This window comes from Lepisosteus platostomus, chromosome 4, assembly GCF_059453375.1.
Source record: "Lepisosteus platostomus isolate fLepPlt1 chromosome 4, fLepPlt1.hap1, whole genome shotgun sequence".
Classification (NCBI taxonomy): domain Eukaryota; kingdom Metazoa; phylum Chordata; class Actinopteri; order Semionotiformes; family Lepisosteidae; genus Lepisosteus; species Lepisosteus platostomus.
Window position 1 is genome coordinate 15431415 of NC_142614.1, and position 21009 is coordinate 15452423.

General features: G+C 43.7%; 1 protein-coding gene across 2 annotated transcripts in view; it reads right to left on the reverse strand.

Annotated features, from left to right (window-relative positions):
- Positions 1-2587, reverse strand: part of LOC148672780 (ran-binding protein 3-like) — a 29595-nt gene extending 27008 nt beyond the window's left edge. Inside the window, exon 1 of one of the 2 annotated variants that reach the window (XM_088628689.1) lies at positions 1957-2587. In XM_088628689.1, the coding sequence (XP_088484815.1) occupies positions 1957-2194 (238 nt within the window). In that variant the 5' untranslated portion in view covers positions 2195-2587. The remainder of the gene's footprint in view (positions 1-1956) is intronic. The other variant, XM_088628690.1, reaches the window with a different exon arrangement.
- Between the last annotated feature and the right edge of the window lie 18422 nt (positions 2588-21009).

Consider the following 21009-nt stretch of genomic DNA (forward strand, 5'->3'; position numbering starts at 1 on the left):
CCTTCCTACACGCCAGTGGCGTGTTCTACCACCCACACGCACAGGTCTTGCCACGATAATGCCCAGACAGGATTTTGGTCCTGTGGGTTCGGAAGGAGGTGACGCAACACTGAGACTGACAGTGCAGGACTGGGATAATGCCGGGCGCCAGTCTGCTCCAGTGCCAGCATGATCGACCCCTCTCCTGGCTGACCCTGACACCCCAACGCAGAACACACCCGGACAAACACCTGCATCGTATACCACCTCAGATGTCCCTGGGCATCCATTCCAAGAGCCTGGACTGGTCTGTGAGGTGGCACTGGACTTATCTTCAGGAATCTCTCCAAGCCAAACCCCATGCTTTCAGACAATCCGTGCTCAGGACAAATCGCTGGTGATGACTGTTTGTGAACTCGTTCGTTTTCCCAATAGGATTAGGCTGATCGCAAGCCACAGCAGTCATGCTTCATTTAATTAGTAAACTGGCTCTACTTGAGCACCCTGGCGTATGAGGGGCACATTATGAGAGCTGATTGCCGAACATCAAGTGCAAAAGCAGCTCCTGTTGCTGCAGTTTGAGAAGGAATACATACAGTACATGAATGTTGTTCTTTCCACGAGAGCTCAGCTCTGGATGTGAAACAGGTTCTCTGCACATGCAGAATCTGTGAGAAGTACCTGTATACAGCTGTAGTGTATACGCCTGATCTCTAAGCATACGCCTGATCTCAGCTAAGAAAAATCAGTGCTGAACTTTTACAGATGGGAGGAAACCAACACTGAGCTCTTATCTCAACCTTCATTTATAGGGTTCAGGATAAACAGTGACACAAACAACACAACACAGCATTCAGGAGATTTGCACCTAGCAAAGAAGCATTAACACTAGACTCTCATCTTCTAACTTCATGAAATGCCTTTAATCTTTGAGCTGCCAAAAGAATACAGAACTGAACAGTAATAGGAGTATTTGCTAAAAGAGCCTATTTTTCTGGGGTTTAGAATACAAAATTGGACATGTATGACAGAATCTAGTAACACTGTCAAAACAGAAAAGTATATTATAATTATGCCCAAATAATAATATCCACCAATGTCTCTTGATTCTAGGCTAGGACATCCTTCAGTATGGAGTGTGCATGTTCTCCTCGGGTCCATGTAAGCTTTCTCTCGGTGCTCCAATGTCCTCTCAGCATTCAAAGGCATGCGGGATACTTTAGTTGGTAGCTTTTAAATACTCCTATGTGCTTCTGAATGTGTGCCCCTGCTACATTAGTGTCTCCAGACAGTTGACCAGCCTTGTATCCTGTGTAATAAGGTGTTTTCAGATAGCAGATGGGCCGATGAACCTTAATTTGCCAAACGAGTGCATTAAATCAGAGATGGCGAACATAACTACATGTGATAAAATACATGGAACCTCTCAGATGTTGGATGTGGGTTATCCTTTTAACGAAAGGGTTTCAATCTGTAGAGAATGAGTTTCGTATGTAAAGATAAACCCGCAACAATTTCAGGAGCGTTCTCAGACTGTAGAGACTACACAATAACTGCGCAGATACTGTAGCGTCTTAAGCGGCAATAATTATTAAAGACTGTGGAAAGTGAACATCTGCTGTCAGAACAATATTGGCGAAACATTTATTTCAGATATTAAAACGAGACTTTATTAGCCAGCTCTGTCCTGGGGGTCTCCGTCTGACTGACAGTTACTAGGACTGACAGTTACGGCTTCTTTCATTGCACTGGTTAAAGTTTAGCGTTTTGCTCTTCAATACCAGGCACACAGACCGTAACAAACAGAAAAAAAAATGTTAAATAGAATCAGGGAGGCGAGACTGGACGATTCACAGGAAATTAGCAGGAATTGCAGACTTAATACGTTCCGGCTTATTATCAAACGAAGATAAAGGCATTCTAAGTTTTGACAACCAATGTATTTGACGCATAAACGTTTTTCTAGAATTTTCTTACCTTTGTTGACGGAGTGCGCTTTGTAGGACCCGCAGCTGCTTCGCAGGTTGGGCGAACAGCGAACAACAAAGTTTCTTTCCCTGGAAGACGCGACAGACGTTTTCAACCTGGACTGCGAGTTGCCGAACCTGTGGCTCGGCACCGGACGGGGTGCGTCAGCCGAGGGGTCCGGAGACAGGGGCTCTGTCGCCGGGCACAGAACAGGATCCGTGCCAGTGCCGACTTGATGTCCCCTCATTTCGCCTAAATGCAAATCCAATTCTTCACAGCGGCTGCCCGGCAGATAAGGACAAATTCCTTTCCCCGCCAAAAAAAAAATTGCTTTCGTACAATTACTTGTCCCTAAAAATCAGAAAGTAAGAAAAATGGGATACGCAAAGCACGTATGTCAAACCAAAACTCCAAGGGCTGTAACTCCACACGCCTACTCTCCTTTTGCACGAGTAGTTTTCTAGCAAGACCGAAAATGATAAGAGGCAAGCAAAACGTCTGAAATCTGTTGCAATGAAATGTATCCTAGAGCGTTTCACTGTACACTACCAGAATATCTGCACCGCACATCCCCTCTACCGTGAAGGTGTAAGTGAATGGGCAGAAGTGGCCACGGCTTACTACGCGATTATTCGCGGCGGCGGTGACATGAGCTGCTGGGCGGGTCTGAGGCTCACAGCACGTGTACTCCGTGTCCGGGCTAAATGCGTACTGTACAGTGTTGCTGTACAGGGGCTTTAAAAGATGAGGTCAAAGACCGGCGCTCGCAGATTTGTAAAAGGCGCCCCTGTACTGAACTCACCACCTCGTCCGCGGATGCAAAGCGCTTGTAAAAGAGTATCCTTCGCAAAGGTTGTTGTATTTTGGCGATGCTTTGGAGGAGCTGCAAAAAAAACTTCAAAAGGATACAGAATAATTTCGCAGCTCGCAAGGGGAAAACTACACGACTTGGCCGTGATTTGGGAAAAGAAGTTGGACAATATGTAATTTCATATACTTCCGATTATTCACTGTGTCATATTTTGGAGGGCGGACAACTGAGAAAGGTCTTCACAAATTTCGTGCCCCCTTGGTATCCACAAGGCAGACCGTGAGACCTGGCCTTCACTGTCACCTTGACCTTTCTGCTTCCACCAGCCCTTCGCCGGCGAATGAGGTCGTGGCCTTCTCGCCTTTGGTATTTTGAATACAACAACCCACAAAGAAATCTGTTTACAGCGTATGTACTGTAGCTCTAGTGCTGTTAGGTGGGTTATAGAATTCGCTATGCAGGTTGTTTCTGCTTTAACACCAAGATTCACCTATCGGTGTCAGACTGTCACTAACGTCTTATTAAAGCAATTGAAAGCAGAATTGCAATGATCTGCTTTGTCGTAAAATAACCTCAAAATATGATTTCATTTTAAAAATTGACTTCATATCGCTTAATATACTGTGCTGGTGGTGGTGTCAAGTTAGTGACACGGTTGCTTTGATCATTTTCGTACTGTAAACTACCATAACATGATAGCACTTGCAGTAATACCCATTACTAAGCCTCACATTGACTTTGATAAGTTTAGCCCTTATCTGAGACCGCAGTCTTTTCCCCTTGTAAAAGTGTCTCGTGTAAATAAAATCATTAATAAAAGATGTGCGCACAATTCGTGTCAGTGCAATTTGTTTGGTTTTACAATATTTTCTCCCACACCATTTTTGTTTTCGTGTTAAGCCAAGCGTGTGCGCTCGGTCCGCTCCCCAGTATATTATTTTTTTAAAAAAAACGTCGCGCTGACGCAAGGTTATGTCAACATTGATCCTGTAACAGGTCAATGAGAGTAAAGTACAGCACGACTCGGCTCGCAGTTCGCTAAGGGCCTGCACGTCTGCCACCAGCCGGGGGTGAGCTTGGTGAAGACACTCCAGCAAGATCAATAACATCACAAGACGCGTCTGGACGGTCTGTACTCATACGCAGAAAGATGATTGGCCGGCGCTGGGCAGTTCGCTGCAGAACGTGTGTCAAGTCACGTCGGCTAGCGGCAGCGCAAGCTCGAGGTTTCAAGGCGACGCACATGTGCAAAAAACACATCAACGAGAAGAAACGAGAGTGCACATCAAAGAAGCAGGCCTTCGCATGCATATTAGGTTGAGTTGTCTGGAGGTTGTGTCTTGGGCGGCTTAAGCAATGAAATCGAACCGCGATCGCATTGAGCTTTGAATCTATAGCAGGCAAGGGATTGAAGAACCTAGCGTTTCAACATGCTGACCACCGGGTAAACCTAGGGTCTTTAAGATCGCTGTTTTCAGAAGCCTGCTGATTTCTAGTTTACACGTGCTGTCTCCACATGGACACTTTGTTGTTCCACACAAAATTCTCAGATGGATAACATTGCGCTTGCACACACAGGCAGAGAAATATAAAGGACACCTGGATAATTTCACAGACAGGCCTCAGATGGGAGAAACATGTAAACTATTACTTCTCAAGGAAATATAACAATTAAACTTCTGAAGGAAAATGCACTAGAGGTAATAGTACTAAGGGACAGGGGTTGTTTTTCAAACCTCTTGTGAGAATATCCTGCCACACATACCCTTGGCGTTCTGTCACAGCACTTCAACTAAGTGTCACTGTCTGGTCACTTCTAATAACCCGTAAAAGCACCTAGAACTCTAAAGATGTATCACTCATACCAAAAACAGCCGTAGCCTCTTCCATTGATGTTAATAATCCTAATACTACTCATAATAATTCCTTACACTTATATAGCACTTTTCTGGACACTCCACTCCAAAGTGCTTTACAGGTAATGGGGACTCCCCATTACCACCACTGTGTAGCCCCACCTGGATGATGCAACAGCAGCCATAGTGCGCCAGTGCACTCACCACACTACCTCACCAGCTATCAGTGGGGAGGAGAACAGAATAATAATAATAATAATAATAATAATAATAAACTTTATTTTATATAGCGCCTTTAAAGGTGGCTTCTCAAAGCGCTTTACAGGATGACAATAACAATAAATAAGAAGACTACAACAATAAATAAGAAGAATTCACAAGATAAGACACAATTACAATTACAACAATACAACAATTACAATAGAGGAGACCGTGGAAGGTGGTACTAAGAAGAGCAGAGGGGTGAAGAATGGAACCAGTTAAGTAAAGGCTTTTCTGAAGAAGAAGGTTTTGGGTCTGGATTTGAAAGAGTTTAGAGAAGGTGACTCTCTGATATCCTTGGGCAAAGAGTTCCAGAGAATGATGAAGCCAGTTCATGGGGATTATTTGGAGACCATGATTGGTGAAGGCCAATGGGAAATTTGGCCAGGATGCTGGGGTAACACCCCTACTCTTTTTGAGAAACACCCTGGGATTTTTAATGACCACAGAGAGTCAGGACCTCAGCTTTACATCTCATCCAAAGGATAGCACCTTTTTAAAGTATAGTGTCCCCGTCACTATACTGGGGCATTAGGACCCACATAGACCACAGGGTGAGCACCCCCTGCTTGCCCCACTAACACCTCTTCCAGCAGCAACCTTAGTTTTTCCCCAGAGGTCTCCCATCCAGGTACTGACCAGGCTCACACCTGCTTAGCTTCAGGGGGTTGCCAGTTGTGAGTAGCAGGGTGATATGGCAGTTCATAATAATGTGTTAGTAACAGTTTGCTCGAATTTGTACAGTACATTTCATATGACCAACATGCTTCAATATAATGTTGCTGTTTTTGTTCGTGATGTCAAAACTGTGGCCTTGCCCGCAAGCGAAGCGAGCTCATACAGTTGTCAAAACAGACAGATTTTTTTCTGTTCATATGATTTCTGTTGCCCTGACACAAAAATCCAGACATGGCATCTTTAAAAAAATTGTGGGTGGGGGAATATTGTGAGTCTGTTGTTCACCTTCATGAGTTTGTTTATTGCGCCTTAGTTAATGTTTTGGGGTAATCCTAACTTGATTTTGACCAAAGTGATATCAACATTCTTAAAATACCATTCAGAGTCACCCCAGTGGACGTCTTCAGGATCAGCAGTGAGACACGAACTTAGAATGCATTTAACACCAAGAACAGGAGACATGTCTTTACATAAAGGATTGTGGGAATATGGAACATGTGCTCAGCACAGGCTCAGCAGCATAAACACTGTGTATCTTCTTTCTGCTCTTCAGCAGGGTCTTAACTTTGATTTGTTCCATAAAACAACTAATCTGAGTCCGTCTGAGTACGTCACTAAGGTGTTGCAGTACAGCTTTCTGTGCCAAAACCCACAGGGTTTCATGTAAAGAGGCAAAGCAATCAAAGCATGGAAAACAAGAGTCAAACCTTTCAAATAACCTGAAGCAGAATATCAAGGAACATCAGTTCCCCCTTAAATGACAAGCCGTTCTTTTTCTGGGAGTTTGATCACACTGATTGAAGACACGTTAAGCAGGTACAGAAACCCTGTAACTGCAGAGGCGGAAAAAAAAGCTTTGAACAAACTACTTATCAGACTGGCCCAGAGCGGGAAGACGAGGCACCAGTTCGACTTGTGTTTAATGAATGGGTGGTGAGCTACTGCGCGTCATATTTCCTGGCATGTTATTCAAATCGTAAGGCTTTGATCGTGTGCTTTTTCACACCACCGCAATGTCATCTGCACTGGAAGGGCAAGGCTGCTCTGGGAGAAGCCCTGGATGCAGTTCCTGTGTGGTCCTGAGAAGCATAATCCAAGGGAAAGAGCAAGAGATTCCTTGAGAGTATTGTGTGCAACAAGGAAAATCATTGCTGTTTAAAGTGGAATGGGTGGATTCCAAGACAGAGAGTGGATGACAGTATTTTAGATGATATACGGTACAGTATATGCTATACAGTGTATAATGATGTTGTTTCTATCATGATACAAGATAGCCTATAGTCTTGGTTTAAAATGCACTTCCAGTTAGCTTCCACTTATGCCTTTAAAGTGCATTTAAAACTGAGAACAGGGGCACTTGTCTAACCACAGAGTGGTGGCAGTGTGGAACAAGCTGCCCAGCCATGTTGTTAAAGCTAATATCCTGGTTTCTTTCAAAGAAACTGCTGGATGAGATCTTCAGATCAATTAACTACTCACTACCAGATGGGTAGTGTCTAGTCTTCAGCAGGGACAAGGAACACTGCCTGTTTCCAAGGGATGTTCATGGAAACACTGTAAATCTTTAGTTTCTTTTGGAAGGAACATACAGTATACCCTCACAACAGTACCACTTCAGGGGTATGGCTTTCATATTAAAGGTTTGGTATGGGTGACGAATTCCATAAGCAGAATGGTGTGTCTTGAGAAAACTGTCTCAACAATTCATCTCCGCTATTGAGCTCACTTTCTCTTGTGGTATGTAAAAGGTATTATTTGTGCATGCATTTTGGAGTTAACAAAAGTTTACTTAGGACTTTTGTTTTTCTGCTTTTTTGCTGCTACCATAAAAGAAGATAAACACTGCACATCAAACCATCCCATTAACAGGTAGAATGAAGCAGCCTGTTTGAGAGCTCTGAGCTCGGTGCTGCACCTCCCTTTTCATTGTTTCTGTAATCTTAGAGGAGTCGCCAAAAGCTGCTTCTTCTGTTATTTCTTCAGCAGCCTGTATTGACAGTACAGCTTGGGTAAGTCCCGTCAAGTGCAGTCTGCAGAACAACCTCCCAGAATGCACTTGCCAACACCAGCTCGCTGCTGTGTTTTTGTGCCAATTTCTGTCAATTTGCTTGACCTCCTCGTCCGTCACAGCCTGCTCACTGCTCAGCGTGTGTCTTGATTACGTGAAAGAGTTTAATTGTTCTGCATCCTATAGGACATCACGATTGATTCAGCTTACTTTGCCAAGAGTCTTTACCCACTAACACTGGAGAGATACCTTTTGCTTTGTAGGTGCAATTTTGTGAGAAATTAATTCTGCCTTCTGTGCCTCTGTTTTTTCAGTACCATTAACCTCTGGTGTAATTTTCAAAATATATCAAATACATTTTTCTGCCTTTGATTTCTTCAAACTGGGCAATCTGTTTTTTTTGCAAGCAGAGCAGTACCTGGTACAGAAATGGATTAAGTTTTTACTTTGAGACTCCTTTTAAATGTCTCTGGAAAGGAAGTTAGCTGTGAATTTAAAAAAAAAAGAATGGAATTTAACTCCTGTGTTTTGTTGTACAGTGTCTAAAAATGTGACTTTACTGACATGTTTTTAAGCTAAATCTCCATGTTGAATTAACTGCTGCTCTCTGTACAGTATAGTTCATGGTTAGTGAAAAGTTGTTCATTGTACCTGAGCCTGAGAAGTCATTCTCATGCACTTGCAATACTTTCACTTTCAATCTGCAAACATCTATCATCGGGGACCATATATGTGGTCATACATGTGTATGGACATGTTGCCTCTCCATCTTGCGTCTTGAATGTCCCATAGAATATTGCACGGTGCTCTTTCACTGTTAAATCATTGTTGAGGATTATTTGTCCACGTGATTTGCCTTAAATAAAAATACTTCTAATCAACCACAGGACGATGGGAAGCTGTTTTCTCCCCCCCTCTAAGGAGCTCCTCTGTGAGCACTGAGTGGTATCAACAGGAATACTGAGGTATCTCAGGAAATCAGGGCCTGGCTGGAAATAAACAGCAGGGAGCTGTGCAAACTCAAAGAAGCAAAACTATATTACAGCGAAAACTGGTAAAAAGAATTTACAATAAATAAACACGTTCATCATGTCACTTGTTTCTGCAAAGATCCTGCAGAAGCACATTCTCCTCTCACAAGCAAATAACATAAAAAAGGAAAAATATCCAGTAATACTTTATTTTTTTTATTCACATGCATTTCCAAGGCAAAACAGCTTACAAGAGTATGCCTGAAGGAACAATTGTTTTACCACAAGATTGTTTACTGAAAAATGTGCACATTCATTTGCAAACCACTCGTGGCACTGATTGGTTAAGCTCTATAGTTTACACAAATTGATTTCTCTTTCTATTTACTCCTGGTTTCCTACTGTTTTTGATACTGTATTTCTTGTCATATGAGCTATGGGCAAAAATACACAGCTTATTTCCTGTTGTCTCTTCACATGATAATTTCGGTGATTGTGCACGGGCAAAATTACTACAAATTAGCAGGCCAACTGTGGCGTTTGGGGGTATGGTACTATTGTAATCTTTTTCTGGAACTGTGGTTTTAATGTCCCAGTTTAGGCTATTTTCAACCGCAGTGGCCTTGCTGGAGCAAAACGCAGTTCAACCTAAACTTCTCACATGCCTTGGTGTAACATTGCACAGTTTCTATATCCGTGTCAGTGAGAGTTCGCACTCCCCTGCAGCATGTACTGTAATCTCAGCATCCAGCGGGGCTCCGAATCCGTGACACAGCTCAGTCCACAGGCCGGCAATACAGGCCAACAGAATGTGAAAGTGAAGTGAGTCTACCCAGCTTATCTAAGGTAGAGTTTTATTCTAAAAACTCCTGAAGGCCTCGTGCCTTCATGAGATCCGTTCCTAAAACCGAATGAAGAGGACAAATTAAAAGCTGTTGCTGCCTTTAATTTGTTGTTCAGCTCTTTAGTTCAAGACGGAACCCACTTTACAGTACATCTCAGCCACTTAACAGGTCCCTGACAGGATCCTGAGACGAAGCTGGTATCTGCTGGAGGCAGTTCGTGTTTCAGAGCATGCTCAGTGAGGCCTAGTGGAATTTTACACTGGGGTTCAGTGGAAATTTCCACTGTGGCTGAGAAGCTCAGGAACAAGCCATGCCTACAGTAGGGGAGGGTGTGTGGTCTCAACGTAAACACTTCGGAATGCTCTGTATTTTTGTTATTCCCCACAGGCTCTCTGGTCAGGCTTTTGTTTCTTTCAATGCATTTGCCAGGGGCATTGTTGAGACATCATCTTGTCACATTGACCTGTTCATGTGTGCCTAATGGTATTACACAAACACAGCCAGCACTTATTGAAGCAAGGCACTGACGCTGGAGAGACCGAGAGTCACAGAGAGACCGGGTCACACAAGGAGCAAAAATAAAAATAACGCTGAGAACCATCTGAATCACACAATTAAGGCAGGAGACAGCTAAGAACCCTTCACAAAATTATGAAATAAAAATAGTTTTTGTCCTCTGTTGTGAACTTGCAAGCAAGCTAGTTCTTTCTAGCACTGTACCTTCAAAAGTGCACAGTAGATATTGTAGATCACGTATTACACCACAGCAAAGACTTATATTAACAGGAACAACCGCTCCCCACACACCTTGTACCTGACCTTTACAGTATCACACTTCCTGAACTTCAATGGGGACTACAATGGAGACTCCAAACCCAAATCCTCACTTCTATGTCAGAAAAGTCACAGAGAGAGTTTACCATTTTAACGTCTAGGTGAACAGAAGTTTCCAGATGAATTTTTCAGCAGGGAGCATTCAGCACGTTTCACACAGTCTTTACAAAGTACTTGAGCAGTTCTTGGAAGGAGATTGTTCTTTGCAAAGGCGGTGAAAATGGGACAGAATTTCTTCTTTAAGAAAAATCGTCCATCCAAATTAAGTGGGGCACATAACTTTCACAGCCGATATCGAGTTGATAAAGCCAGAAGACACCAGAACCTCCAGGAATGGACTCTGAGACCCCTGTTCTAACCTCAGCTAGATCTAATTGATCAGCAAATTACAAGTGTTCCCAATTATTAGAAACAGGTGTCATACAGGACCCAGGGTTTTGTATATCCCTTGACAGCCACACAAAATATTCTGAGACATGAGGAAAGATGTGCAGAGTTCTAGTTAAAGAGAGCGGAAGTGGTTTTCTTACAGTTTGGCAGTGTGAGCCGAGGAAATTCAGCGGCAAGTGAAAAGGTGAAGTACAGTAAGCTCTCTAGAAAGGCGTGATAAACAAGGCAATGTAGTCATGCATTCCTTTCATTTGACTGGCTTCATTTCATGCAATGCACCAGAAAAATAACTAGTTTTGCCTTTTTTATCAAAATGCATTATCTAAGCAACAGGAACCTGCCTGCGCTGATCTGAGATCTATTTTCCATGCTCAGCCTGCTGTTTTTCTTTCCAATTTGTGGCGTGTTTCTAGGCTGTGGAGGCTGTAGTGAACTCCCATCCACAGTTGTCCCTGGGATTACCTTGAAGCCCTTTCTAAACTTTCCGTGATGCTAATTCCCTTTTAAACTGGGTCAGATTTGTTTTTTTGCCGTGTCCTGTGCGAATATTCCTCACAGGATAAAGAGTGTGAATGTGCACTTCCTCTGTGTGAGCAGAAAAAGCATTATGAAGAAAAATGACAAGTGCCGCCCTCATTCTCTTTGATATCACCGTGATGGGTCTGGTAAGGCAAACCTTACCTCTAGGGAGGGCGACTCCAGGTTCTGAGAGCAGCCAATTGAAAGCACCATTGAGTCAACATGTGATCAAGACCTGGAACAGCTGACTTGACGTCTCAACCACTTCATCAGTTCAATTGAGTCATTAATGCCTGAGACAATTGTTAATCTCCCATTCTCTCACTCTGACTTGGGGGATCCCTGCCCTGGTCCTCGGGACCCCCACGCCTGCTGGTTTTCACTGCAACGGAGCTCTTTACTTCACCAAGTCCCTAGCTGAATCAACAGACTGTTTGTGTGGAACCTTTCCACATATTATTTTCTACTTGGGATTTGGAGATTTTAGGTTTCTTCAGACATGCATTAACTAACTTGTAACGTCCTGCATGTTTAGGAACTGAACACTACTGAAGCATTCAAATGAACCCATTTTAAGGTGTATTGAAGGTTAAATCTTTTAACTGAGTGCGTCCCATAGGCCACTAATAGTGTTGTGCAGAGTTTTAACCTAACCTAATGATATCTCCAGGTAGGTGAGAGCCACTCAGAATTAAAGTTGAGAAATACAAATTTGGAATCACTTTCAGTTTTATGTCTGGACCCACAGCCAATGCACTGCATATAGAGAATGAGGAAGGACAAATGGGCTCCTCTGGTCCTAATGCCCATTAAGCTGCTCATCTCTGGACAGGCTGCAAGCTTTGTGGCAGCCTAGAGAAGATGCATTGCAGGTTGGAGGAGAGCTGAGTCTACAGGTGGGTCTGAAATTGCAGACGTCTCTGTTCTGTCAGGGTTGAGAATCTCACAAACCAAAGATCGTGGGTTCAGGCCCCATCCTCTTTGTTTACAGTATGTCCACCATACTCACTTCCTAGCTTCTCTGTTCTTAAATCCAAGGCACCATAAGAGATCTGTGCAGTGGAAACCGAGTCCTGACTACCCTGCTCCGCCTGGCGCTGAGCCAGCCGTGTGAAACATCTCTGCACTGTAGGCACACTAACGCTGTTAGTGCTGGCAGTGGGATAGGAGTTGTTTTTGTCCTCTCCGTGTTGTCCATCATCTGGAGAGACACAGCATTTGATTCTCGCTCTTTCAGGAGCATTTCTCTCCCTGATCCGCTGACACATCCTTGCCTGCTTCCATATCGCTGAGACGCAGCTACTCTGAACAGGCTGAATCCTGCTTCCACATTCAGCTGGTTTAACCTGCTCTTTCTTTCTCGGCTCAGTGACACAGGAAGATTTTTCCACAACTGCGAGTTCACCAACCGTGGGTGCTTTAGCAAAGATTGCCAGGGCTTTTGCTGCAGGCCACAGTGATTGAGGGAGAGCAACTGGTTTGTATCACCAAGGAGCTGACATTCACAGGAGTGCCAAAGTTACTTTTTTTTTGTCCCATGGTCTCGACTTGTACAGACACTGGGATTTCACACAGAAAAAGGCAATCTCTTGGCTGGTTTTTAAAAAATCTGCATTTTAGCATGGTTATGTTGATATTTACATCATGCGCATCACAGACATAATGACTGAAGAAAAAAAACAGCTTACGGTCATTCTTTTGGGAACGTCAATACAAAATAAATCATGGATTTGCACTGATCCACTGATAAGGTTAGAAAAAGAGACTCCCAGAAAGTGAGTTGTGTCCTACAAGCTGAGACATGTACCTTTGTGTAAATATCAAACAGCCAGGCAGTCTGATCCAGTGATACTCACTCCTGGTCCTGGAGGGTCGTATTCCACCACAATTATAGGTAATGCATAATCCTCAATGTCTAAAGACCTGGAAACCTGTTATGTAGACTAAATAAGTGAACAGCTGGTTCACATTAAATTAGAGTCCAGGGAGGAAAGAAAGACAGAGGACACAGCGCCCTCTACAGGACCTGGAGTGAATCACCACAGTCTACTCAGTGGTGCAGAGAGCCACCCACTGTAGGGCCTCATTGGACTCTCCATGCTGTACGTTCCCATGCTATAGTACTTCATAGTCTGGCTACATATGGTAATTTAAAAAGTAAAAAACATCAGGTGTGTTGTATGTTTTCGTGTTGAAGGGCTGGAAACTAAACTTTCACTACAGCTGCTGAAATCATTCAGTTACAATCAATTAATTTATTTGAAACATTTAAGGTTTAAGAACGTTCCTGGTTTAGCTTTCATTTCAATTAGATTCTAGGTGTATAGAAATATGCCTTTGAAACCTATGGAATTCACTCTAGGACTGCAAAAAGCTCTCAGATAAGAATAGAGCAGGTGTGATTCTGATGCAAGTGTTCCATCTGCTGGCACAGAGTGGAATTGCAGCCTATCGAGCTGTAATTATGTACTGTAGTAAGGCACCGTTACTGAACATCCGCTCTTACTATGATATAATCTATATACAGTCTTTGCTATGAATTTCAAACTCATTTGGTGAGGAGGTTTTTCAAGGCGAGCAACATTTGAATCGCATCATCCTTCAGCGTGACTCTTAACAAGCCTGAAAATATTCAAATTTTCGTGTCCTTTATCGCCTGTTTTGAAAAAAAAGTTCTGTCCTGGCAGTTGTCTGGGGGCCCCTGTTCTAATCCAGAGTTTAGCTATAATGGTACAGTAATCTACAGGAGTTCAGAACATGTAAAGAAGTCCGTGTTCATTCGGACTTCATTCACTCTATGAATTGGCTACATTACTCTGCTCTCCTCCCCACTGATAGCTGATGTGTGGTGAGCGTTCTGGCGCACTATGGCTGCCGTCGCATCATCCAGGTGGGGCTGCACATTGGTGGTGGTGGAGGGGAGTCCCCATTACCTGTAAAGCGCTTTGAGTGGAGTGTCCAGAAAAGCGCTATATAAGTGTAAGCAATTATTATTATTATTATTATTATTATTCATTCCAATTTGCCTGGTTCGTTTTACCTGAGTATTGTATTTATGAGAGATAAATTGAGAAGCATCAAAGTGCATCGAATGAGCAGTCCTGAGCCTTCAACCTGAGCACTATTTACCTTCTGACAGCTGTACAAGCCGTTTCACCTTTTTTAAAAAATATTTGATGTGTTGATCACTAGGTGGCGTTCTTTCTCTAAGACTTCCCCCACTGAGTTCCTTGTCCGGGGGGGGGTACCGGAGTTATCCTAGCAAGCAACGGGGCACAAAGCGGGGTATATGTTTGTTAGGACACCACTCCATCGACGTTATCCTAGCATTAACAATACAAAAAGTACAAATAAAATTAAAGAATTTTTCTTTTGTCTCTATTTTCCTTCGCTGCGTCCGAAGATAATATGGAAATAGATAGATACTTTATTGATCCCGTGAGGGAAATTGCAGTGCAACAGCAGCTTAACACACACAACACAGCCACAGTGTAACGAATTATATAATAATAGTACAATACATACAATACAATACAAGAGTTACTCACAGTCCGGACACACAAGAGCAAACTAGAACAGAACAGTACACAGAAAAACGTATCACACATATGAATATAAATATAGATGTAATATAGATATAGATATAAATATAGATGTAAATGTATTGCACAGGTCCCTGGCATATATTGCACAAAAGTGGTTGTAAACGGGAAAAAGAAAAAGAAAGAGAACAGATGTAGCAGTAGATGTGTATATGCGTTTAGTCCAGAAACAGGTCACTGTCGATGTTGCCTCTGCCAAGACGCAAGGTGGATGTGTTGTACAGTCTTATGGCAGACGGCAAGAATGACCTCCTGTAGCTCTCCCTGTCGCACCGTGGGTGAATCAGTCTATTGCTGAACGTGCTCTTCATTCCTGCAAGCCTGTCATAGAGGGGATGGGAGAAGTTGTCCATGATGGCCTCTAGTTTGGACATCATTCTCCTCTCAGCCACTACCTCCAAGGGGTCCAGGTCAGACCCAGTGACAGAGCTTGCTCTCCTGATGAGCTTGTTTAGCCTTTTGGAATCTACTGCTCTAATCCCAGAGCCCCAGCACACCACTGCGTAGAAAATGGCACTCGCTACCACCGACTGATAAAACATGTGTAGCATCTTACTACACACATTGAAGGACCTGAGCCTTCTCAAGAAGTAAAGTCGGCTCTGTCCCTTCTTATAGATGGCCTCGATGTTCTTAGACCATTCCAGTCTATCGTCGATGTGCACTCCCAGGTACTTGTACGAGTCCACCATCTCCACGCCACTCCCATGGATGTAGACAGGAGTAGGTTTGACCTTTTTCCTCCTGAAATCTACCACCAGTTCCTTTGTCTTTGTAACATTCAGTTCCAAGTGGTTCACCCCACACCACTCCACAAAGCTGCTGACCAGTCCTCTGTACTCCTCCTCCTGCTCACCCTTAATACATCCCACAATTGCAGAGTCATCTGAGAACTTCTGCAGGTGGCATGACTTTGAGTTGTACTTAAAGTCAGAAGTATAGAGGGTGAAGAGGAATGGAGAAAGAACTGTCCCTTGAGGTGCCCCTGTGTTACTCACTACCTGTTCAGACACACAGTTCTGAAGTCTCACAGACTGTGGTCTGCCTGTCAGGTAGTCAGTGATCCACGAGGTCGTGGAGGCATCGACTTGCATCTCCTCCAGCTTCCTCCTTAGAAGTAAGGGCTGGATGGTATTGAAGGCACTGGAGAAGTCGAAAAACATGATCCTTACAGTGTTGCCAGCCCTGTCCAGGTGTGAGTAGGCCCTTTGCAGCATGTAGATGATCGCATCCTCCACACCAACACTGGGCTGGTAGGCAAACTGTAGGGTGTCCAGTGATGAGCTGACCAGGGGTCTCAGGTGGGATAAGACCAGCCTCTCCAGTGTCTTCATGATGTGAGAAGTCAGTGCAACTGGTCTGTAGTCGTTGAGGACAGAGGGGCGCCCTTTCTTTGGTACCGGGACCAGGCATGATGTCTTCCAGAGCACCGGGACTCTCTCCAAGCGCAGGCTCAGGTTGAACAGTCGCTGGAGCACTCCGCTCAGCTGATCAGCACAGGCCCTCAGAACTCTGGGACAGATGTTATCTGGTACAAACGGGAATATTTTGTCCTGTCGTAGATGAGATTTGAACAAAACTGATAATTAAATCCTGCGCTAAAACCAGGGATAAAACAACCTTCTTATCGAAGATGATCTCCATGCAGTGTGGAAAGGGTGTGCGACTTGGGAAAAGCACAGACACATTCAGGCAGATTATAAAGGAAAAATTGCGCCAGGGCAGTAACTAAGCACCTAAAGAACATTCTCTCCAGCCCCCAGGTGATTACTCACACTTGATGTATGAGACAAAACAGTCTCTGCTCTGTAAAGAAAACCAAAGCCGAATGCTGAGAGTCTCTTCCCCTTCACAAATGAAATGGCCTCTTTTAAACCAGTGAACGGAGGGTAGTTGCCAGGCTCATACTGAATAAGGAAAGGAACATCAGCCACTCAGAAATTAATTAGGAGCTTGAAAAAACTCTATTTAAAAAAATGCTTCACTGCAAGAAAATGATGGACTCACAATGCAAAAATATATATATATAGACAGGGACAACATGATCTATTTTAATGGCCTGATAGACACAGGGTTTTAGTTTAGGAGCTACACGAGTTTTTCTGTATCTCATTCGTGCTGAATTGCATTCATTGATATTCACATATTCTTTACTTTTTTTAAAGTTTCTTCTTTCTGTTATTGTTATTACTTCATCTGGCATATATATTCAGCCAGGATGATTTACTGTCATGGTAGACTTCCCACCTCCAGGGGGCGCTCCGACTCTATCTCAGTTTCCTTATTTAAGGCGTAAAAACAGGCTGACACTAACAGCTCATCTGGGTGTGCCTGAGTGCCATGCCGTTACCTGTCTAAATAAACCTAGGGCTTCCTATCCTCTGGGCTCTGCATCGTAAGATGTATGCCTGGGTATAAGGCCTGCCACAAGCATCCTGAGCCCTGAGCCTATCAATTACCCTGTGGCTACTTTTGTGAATTTTGGCAGTATTCCAGGATACAGTGCTCCTGTCTATGATTCTTGCTCTAGATGTTATGGATATTTTCCTTGTTCCCCAGAATGCTCAAGTCGAGTTCCTGTTTCCTTGAGTGATGGATCCTTTGGTTTCCTGGACTGTGGACTGTTTTTTTGGTTAATGTTGTGGATCTGGTTTTGTCTTGTATGCCTGTTTGGATTAACCCTTTGTGTCAAATTTTTACGCCTGCACAGAAAATCACTGGCCACCTAGTTCATGTGAATAAACCCCTGTGTGTCTTCCCTGACATCTGCCTCTAGCATCTGTAATCCACTCCTACCGCCACACATAGGGTCTGAAAGTGGTCAGTCAAAGACCACCATTCTTCACATGTACAGCACAAGGGAGTGGCCCTGTGTTTCAATGGTTAGCATTGTTGCCTGACAGCACTTGGGCCCTGGTTCAGTTCCAGACCTGGGGTGCTCTCTGCGTGGAGTTTGTACAGTATGTTCTCCCAGAGTTCCTGTGGTTTTTCTCCAGGTGCTCCTGGTTACGCCCACAGTCCAAAGACATGCAAATTGGGTAATTGGCTTCTGGGAAAACCAGCCCTGGTGTGAGTGTGTGTCTGTGTGTGCGCCCCGCAATGGACTGGCGTCTCGTCCACAGTGTGTCCTGCCTTGCGCCCGTTGCTTGCCAGGATACGCTCCGGCTCCCCACCGCCGCGGCCCTGTGTTGGATAAAGCCATTAGAAAATGGATGGGCGGATGGACTTACAGTACTCGCTACAGGTCTAACTCGCAAAAGGAGTGAAGCAGTACACCTGTTCCAAAGTTCGTACAGTTTAACAAAGGATCAAGGAAGGCCATTAAAATGTTCCAAAAATACAAGAGTATAAGTTTCCCAGTGTTAGGAACCCTGAGTTAGGAGTCGTAATGATGAAGGATCTGTGAGAAGACTCGGTAGAGAACAGGAGCAAAACAGGGGATTCTTGTGAGAAACCTGGTCAGAGAAGTCCAGGAAATCTAGAGATCCTCAAGTCTTTCTCCTCCTCGTAAAGGGCGTGCAAAAAGGGCTAAACGTGTGTTGCGATCAGATGGGTTAGCACAGGACCTGCAGGACCTCATCTCTAAACAGCCCTCGGCACAAAGGGTAGCGGGAGTGTGAACCACGCGATGCTGAAGCCGGCGCCTCGGCTTCATTCAAGACGCGGCACTTTGAAAAACACCGCGCATGTAAAGAGTCTTCAGCACTGTATTCCCACCGCTGTGCAGTTCCTGTGGCGGCGAAGCTGGGAGGAGCTCAAGTTACACTGTATCCTGCAATGTCACCGCCACCCCGGTTTCCAGCTTTCAGGAAGAGCAGGCAGCCGCTGGCCCCGTGGAGACGCTGTAAAGAGAACGGACTCCTGCTCCTGCTGGCGGGGGTCATGTGACGGGTAATTCTCTACTTATCTCCTTTCTAAAGGTCTCTTTCCCACTCAAAGTGCAGCAAATGTACCGTAAAGTCTGTGCTGCAGTCCTGCTGTGCCGTGAGCACCATCAACAGCCCTGCTCTTCTGTCATTAAGTTACTGAATGCGGCAGTCAGAATGTCCCTGCCGACTCTCATTTCTTCAGTCAAGCAACACGAGGATCACAAACTGAGGCAGTTGCCCATATGCTGAGACTTACCTCAAGATTAAAGTGCCCTTTTCTGTGCTCAGAGGAGCTGGGTAGAAGTTGAGATATTTTCAGTTCTTATTGACATTTAGTTCATATTCCCATTTCAGTTCATATTGACAATATAAGCCTTTCAGCTTTTACGGTGATACGAGACAAGTGTCTGTGTTTATGACTAAAGTTGAGTACAGAAAGCGGAAAATCATGAATGCCCTCTGAATTCTCACCTACTCAACAAAAATAAATTGTAAATTGAAATTATTAAACAAATTGGAAAGTGTTGCCATTATTTCCGCTTTATTGACTGGCAGCATGAAACTGCCAGAGTCCAAGAATGGGGCTGTCTGCCTTTTTTAACTGCTGGAGAAGAGACTGATAATGCTTCTCTGCGAACTACAGGGCAGGTTCCCAGAACCAACATACGCCGCACAGTCTAGCAGTTCCTGAACCAGCCACTAAGTGCCGCTGTTTTCCAGTGAATACCTGTGCTTTCTGTGTGATGTCTGTGTGACCTGCTCTGACCGTTACATTTTCTGCTCCAGCAACACCTCGGTCAGTCAGCGTCCGAGAACCGAGACTACCTACCACAGCCGAGGAGTGGCCAAACCCGCCCCCACCCACCTCAAGAAGGCTTAGTTTCGTATTGGTTAAAAAACAGTGAAATCTAAAACTTTTGCGAGTGATAACATGAAATATGAATATTTTAAATAATAAATACATTTATTTTTTTCAACAACGCGTAAAAATAGTACCCTTAGAATATTATGCAAATTATACCTTGACGTTCTGGGCCTTTCATCTAACGTTTGAGAACATTTTTGTAGCAAGTGGCGCTGTGGACATGCTGGGATGGCCATTTGCATGAAGTGAAATCCGTTCACAGTACACCACAGTGGCTAACAATAAGGCGTGTGTCCTGGATGTCCAGAGACCCTCCAAGACGATGACTAAGCTGCACTGGAAACAAAATCAATTTTCAAAATAAATACAAAAGAAAGAAAGTCCGATGATGGGGTGGGGGGTTTAGAGTTGTGAGGGGACTAAACGCGTAATAAGAAGACAGAATTTTGCAATGGGAAAAGTTACAAGCTGAAGGAAAAAAAAAGAAATTTGTCCTAGGTTGTTGGTGAATGTTTCCCTCCTTTTGTGCTATTCTAATAAAATCTGCTTGAGGTCAAGGGTCACACAGCTGACTCATTTAGCAGACCTCTGAGGGGACACTTTGTTTTAGCTGAATCAGCTGTGAAATCAGTGCAAGTGGCACAAATTGGTTCCTGACAGGCTATGGTCCTGGTTTTATTTTTTTTCCTGTCTGTTCTTGTATGTCAATGGTACATGGAGTCTGTAAGAATTTGGAAATGTGGGCCTGGTCCCTTCTCAGTTTATCCGTGCTAGTAGAACATTGTGAGGCCGTGCTCAGCAGTCATTAAATATTTGTTCCAACCCTGAATCTCCTTCACAGGGAGTCTTTCAAAACCCTTTGCTCGAGAGTTGAGTTCGGTCTCCAGGCTCTGTGTGCAACTGCAGAAGTTTTAAAAACACAGGCCTGGCAAGATTTAGCTTTTAAATCACCCATTCATTTTATGTAATAGCTATGCAAATATGGTATTGTTTGAGTATATTAGCTAAACTAAACAAGGACGTGTACTGTATTAAATCTTTATGGAATGAACTTGGTTTGTCTAACTACTTCACAAATGCAAAATAATTGCTTTGTCAATGTTTTGCACTTATGGGTGAATATATATCTGCTCTTAATAAATGATTTTTTTTATTTTTGTGAGACTGCTGGTCTGTCTTTTTTGGTATCATTGCTAAAGAGGGCACAACCAGCCTTGCTCACAGTCTGTATTTTTTGGTCTTTTAAAAGGTGTAGAGTTTTAGGATCCTTTTGAAAACCAATACAAATTTCGCCTAAACTCCACTCACATTGCATAGTACAGCCTTATGGGCAATGCAGAATTAACCAACAGCTCAGAGCTAAAACTAATGGGCATTGCAGTCGCGATAATTTCAAAATAGCGCCAGAATTTTTACATCATTGGAGTTGCTCAGTTCTTACATTTATTGCAGCTCACTCTTGTGTTGTCATACAGTTCACTACAGTTTTCACATCGTTCAGTGTTTTATTTTACCGGATCATGAGTGATCATGAGTTAACCCCAGGTGTAAAT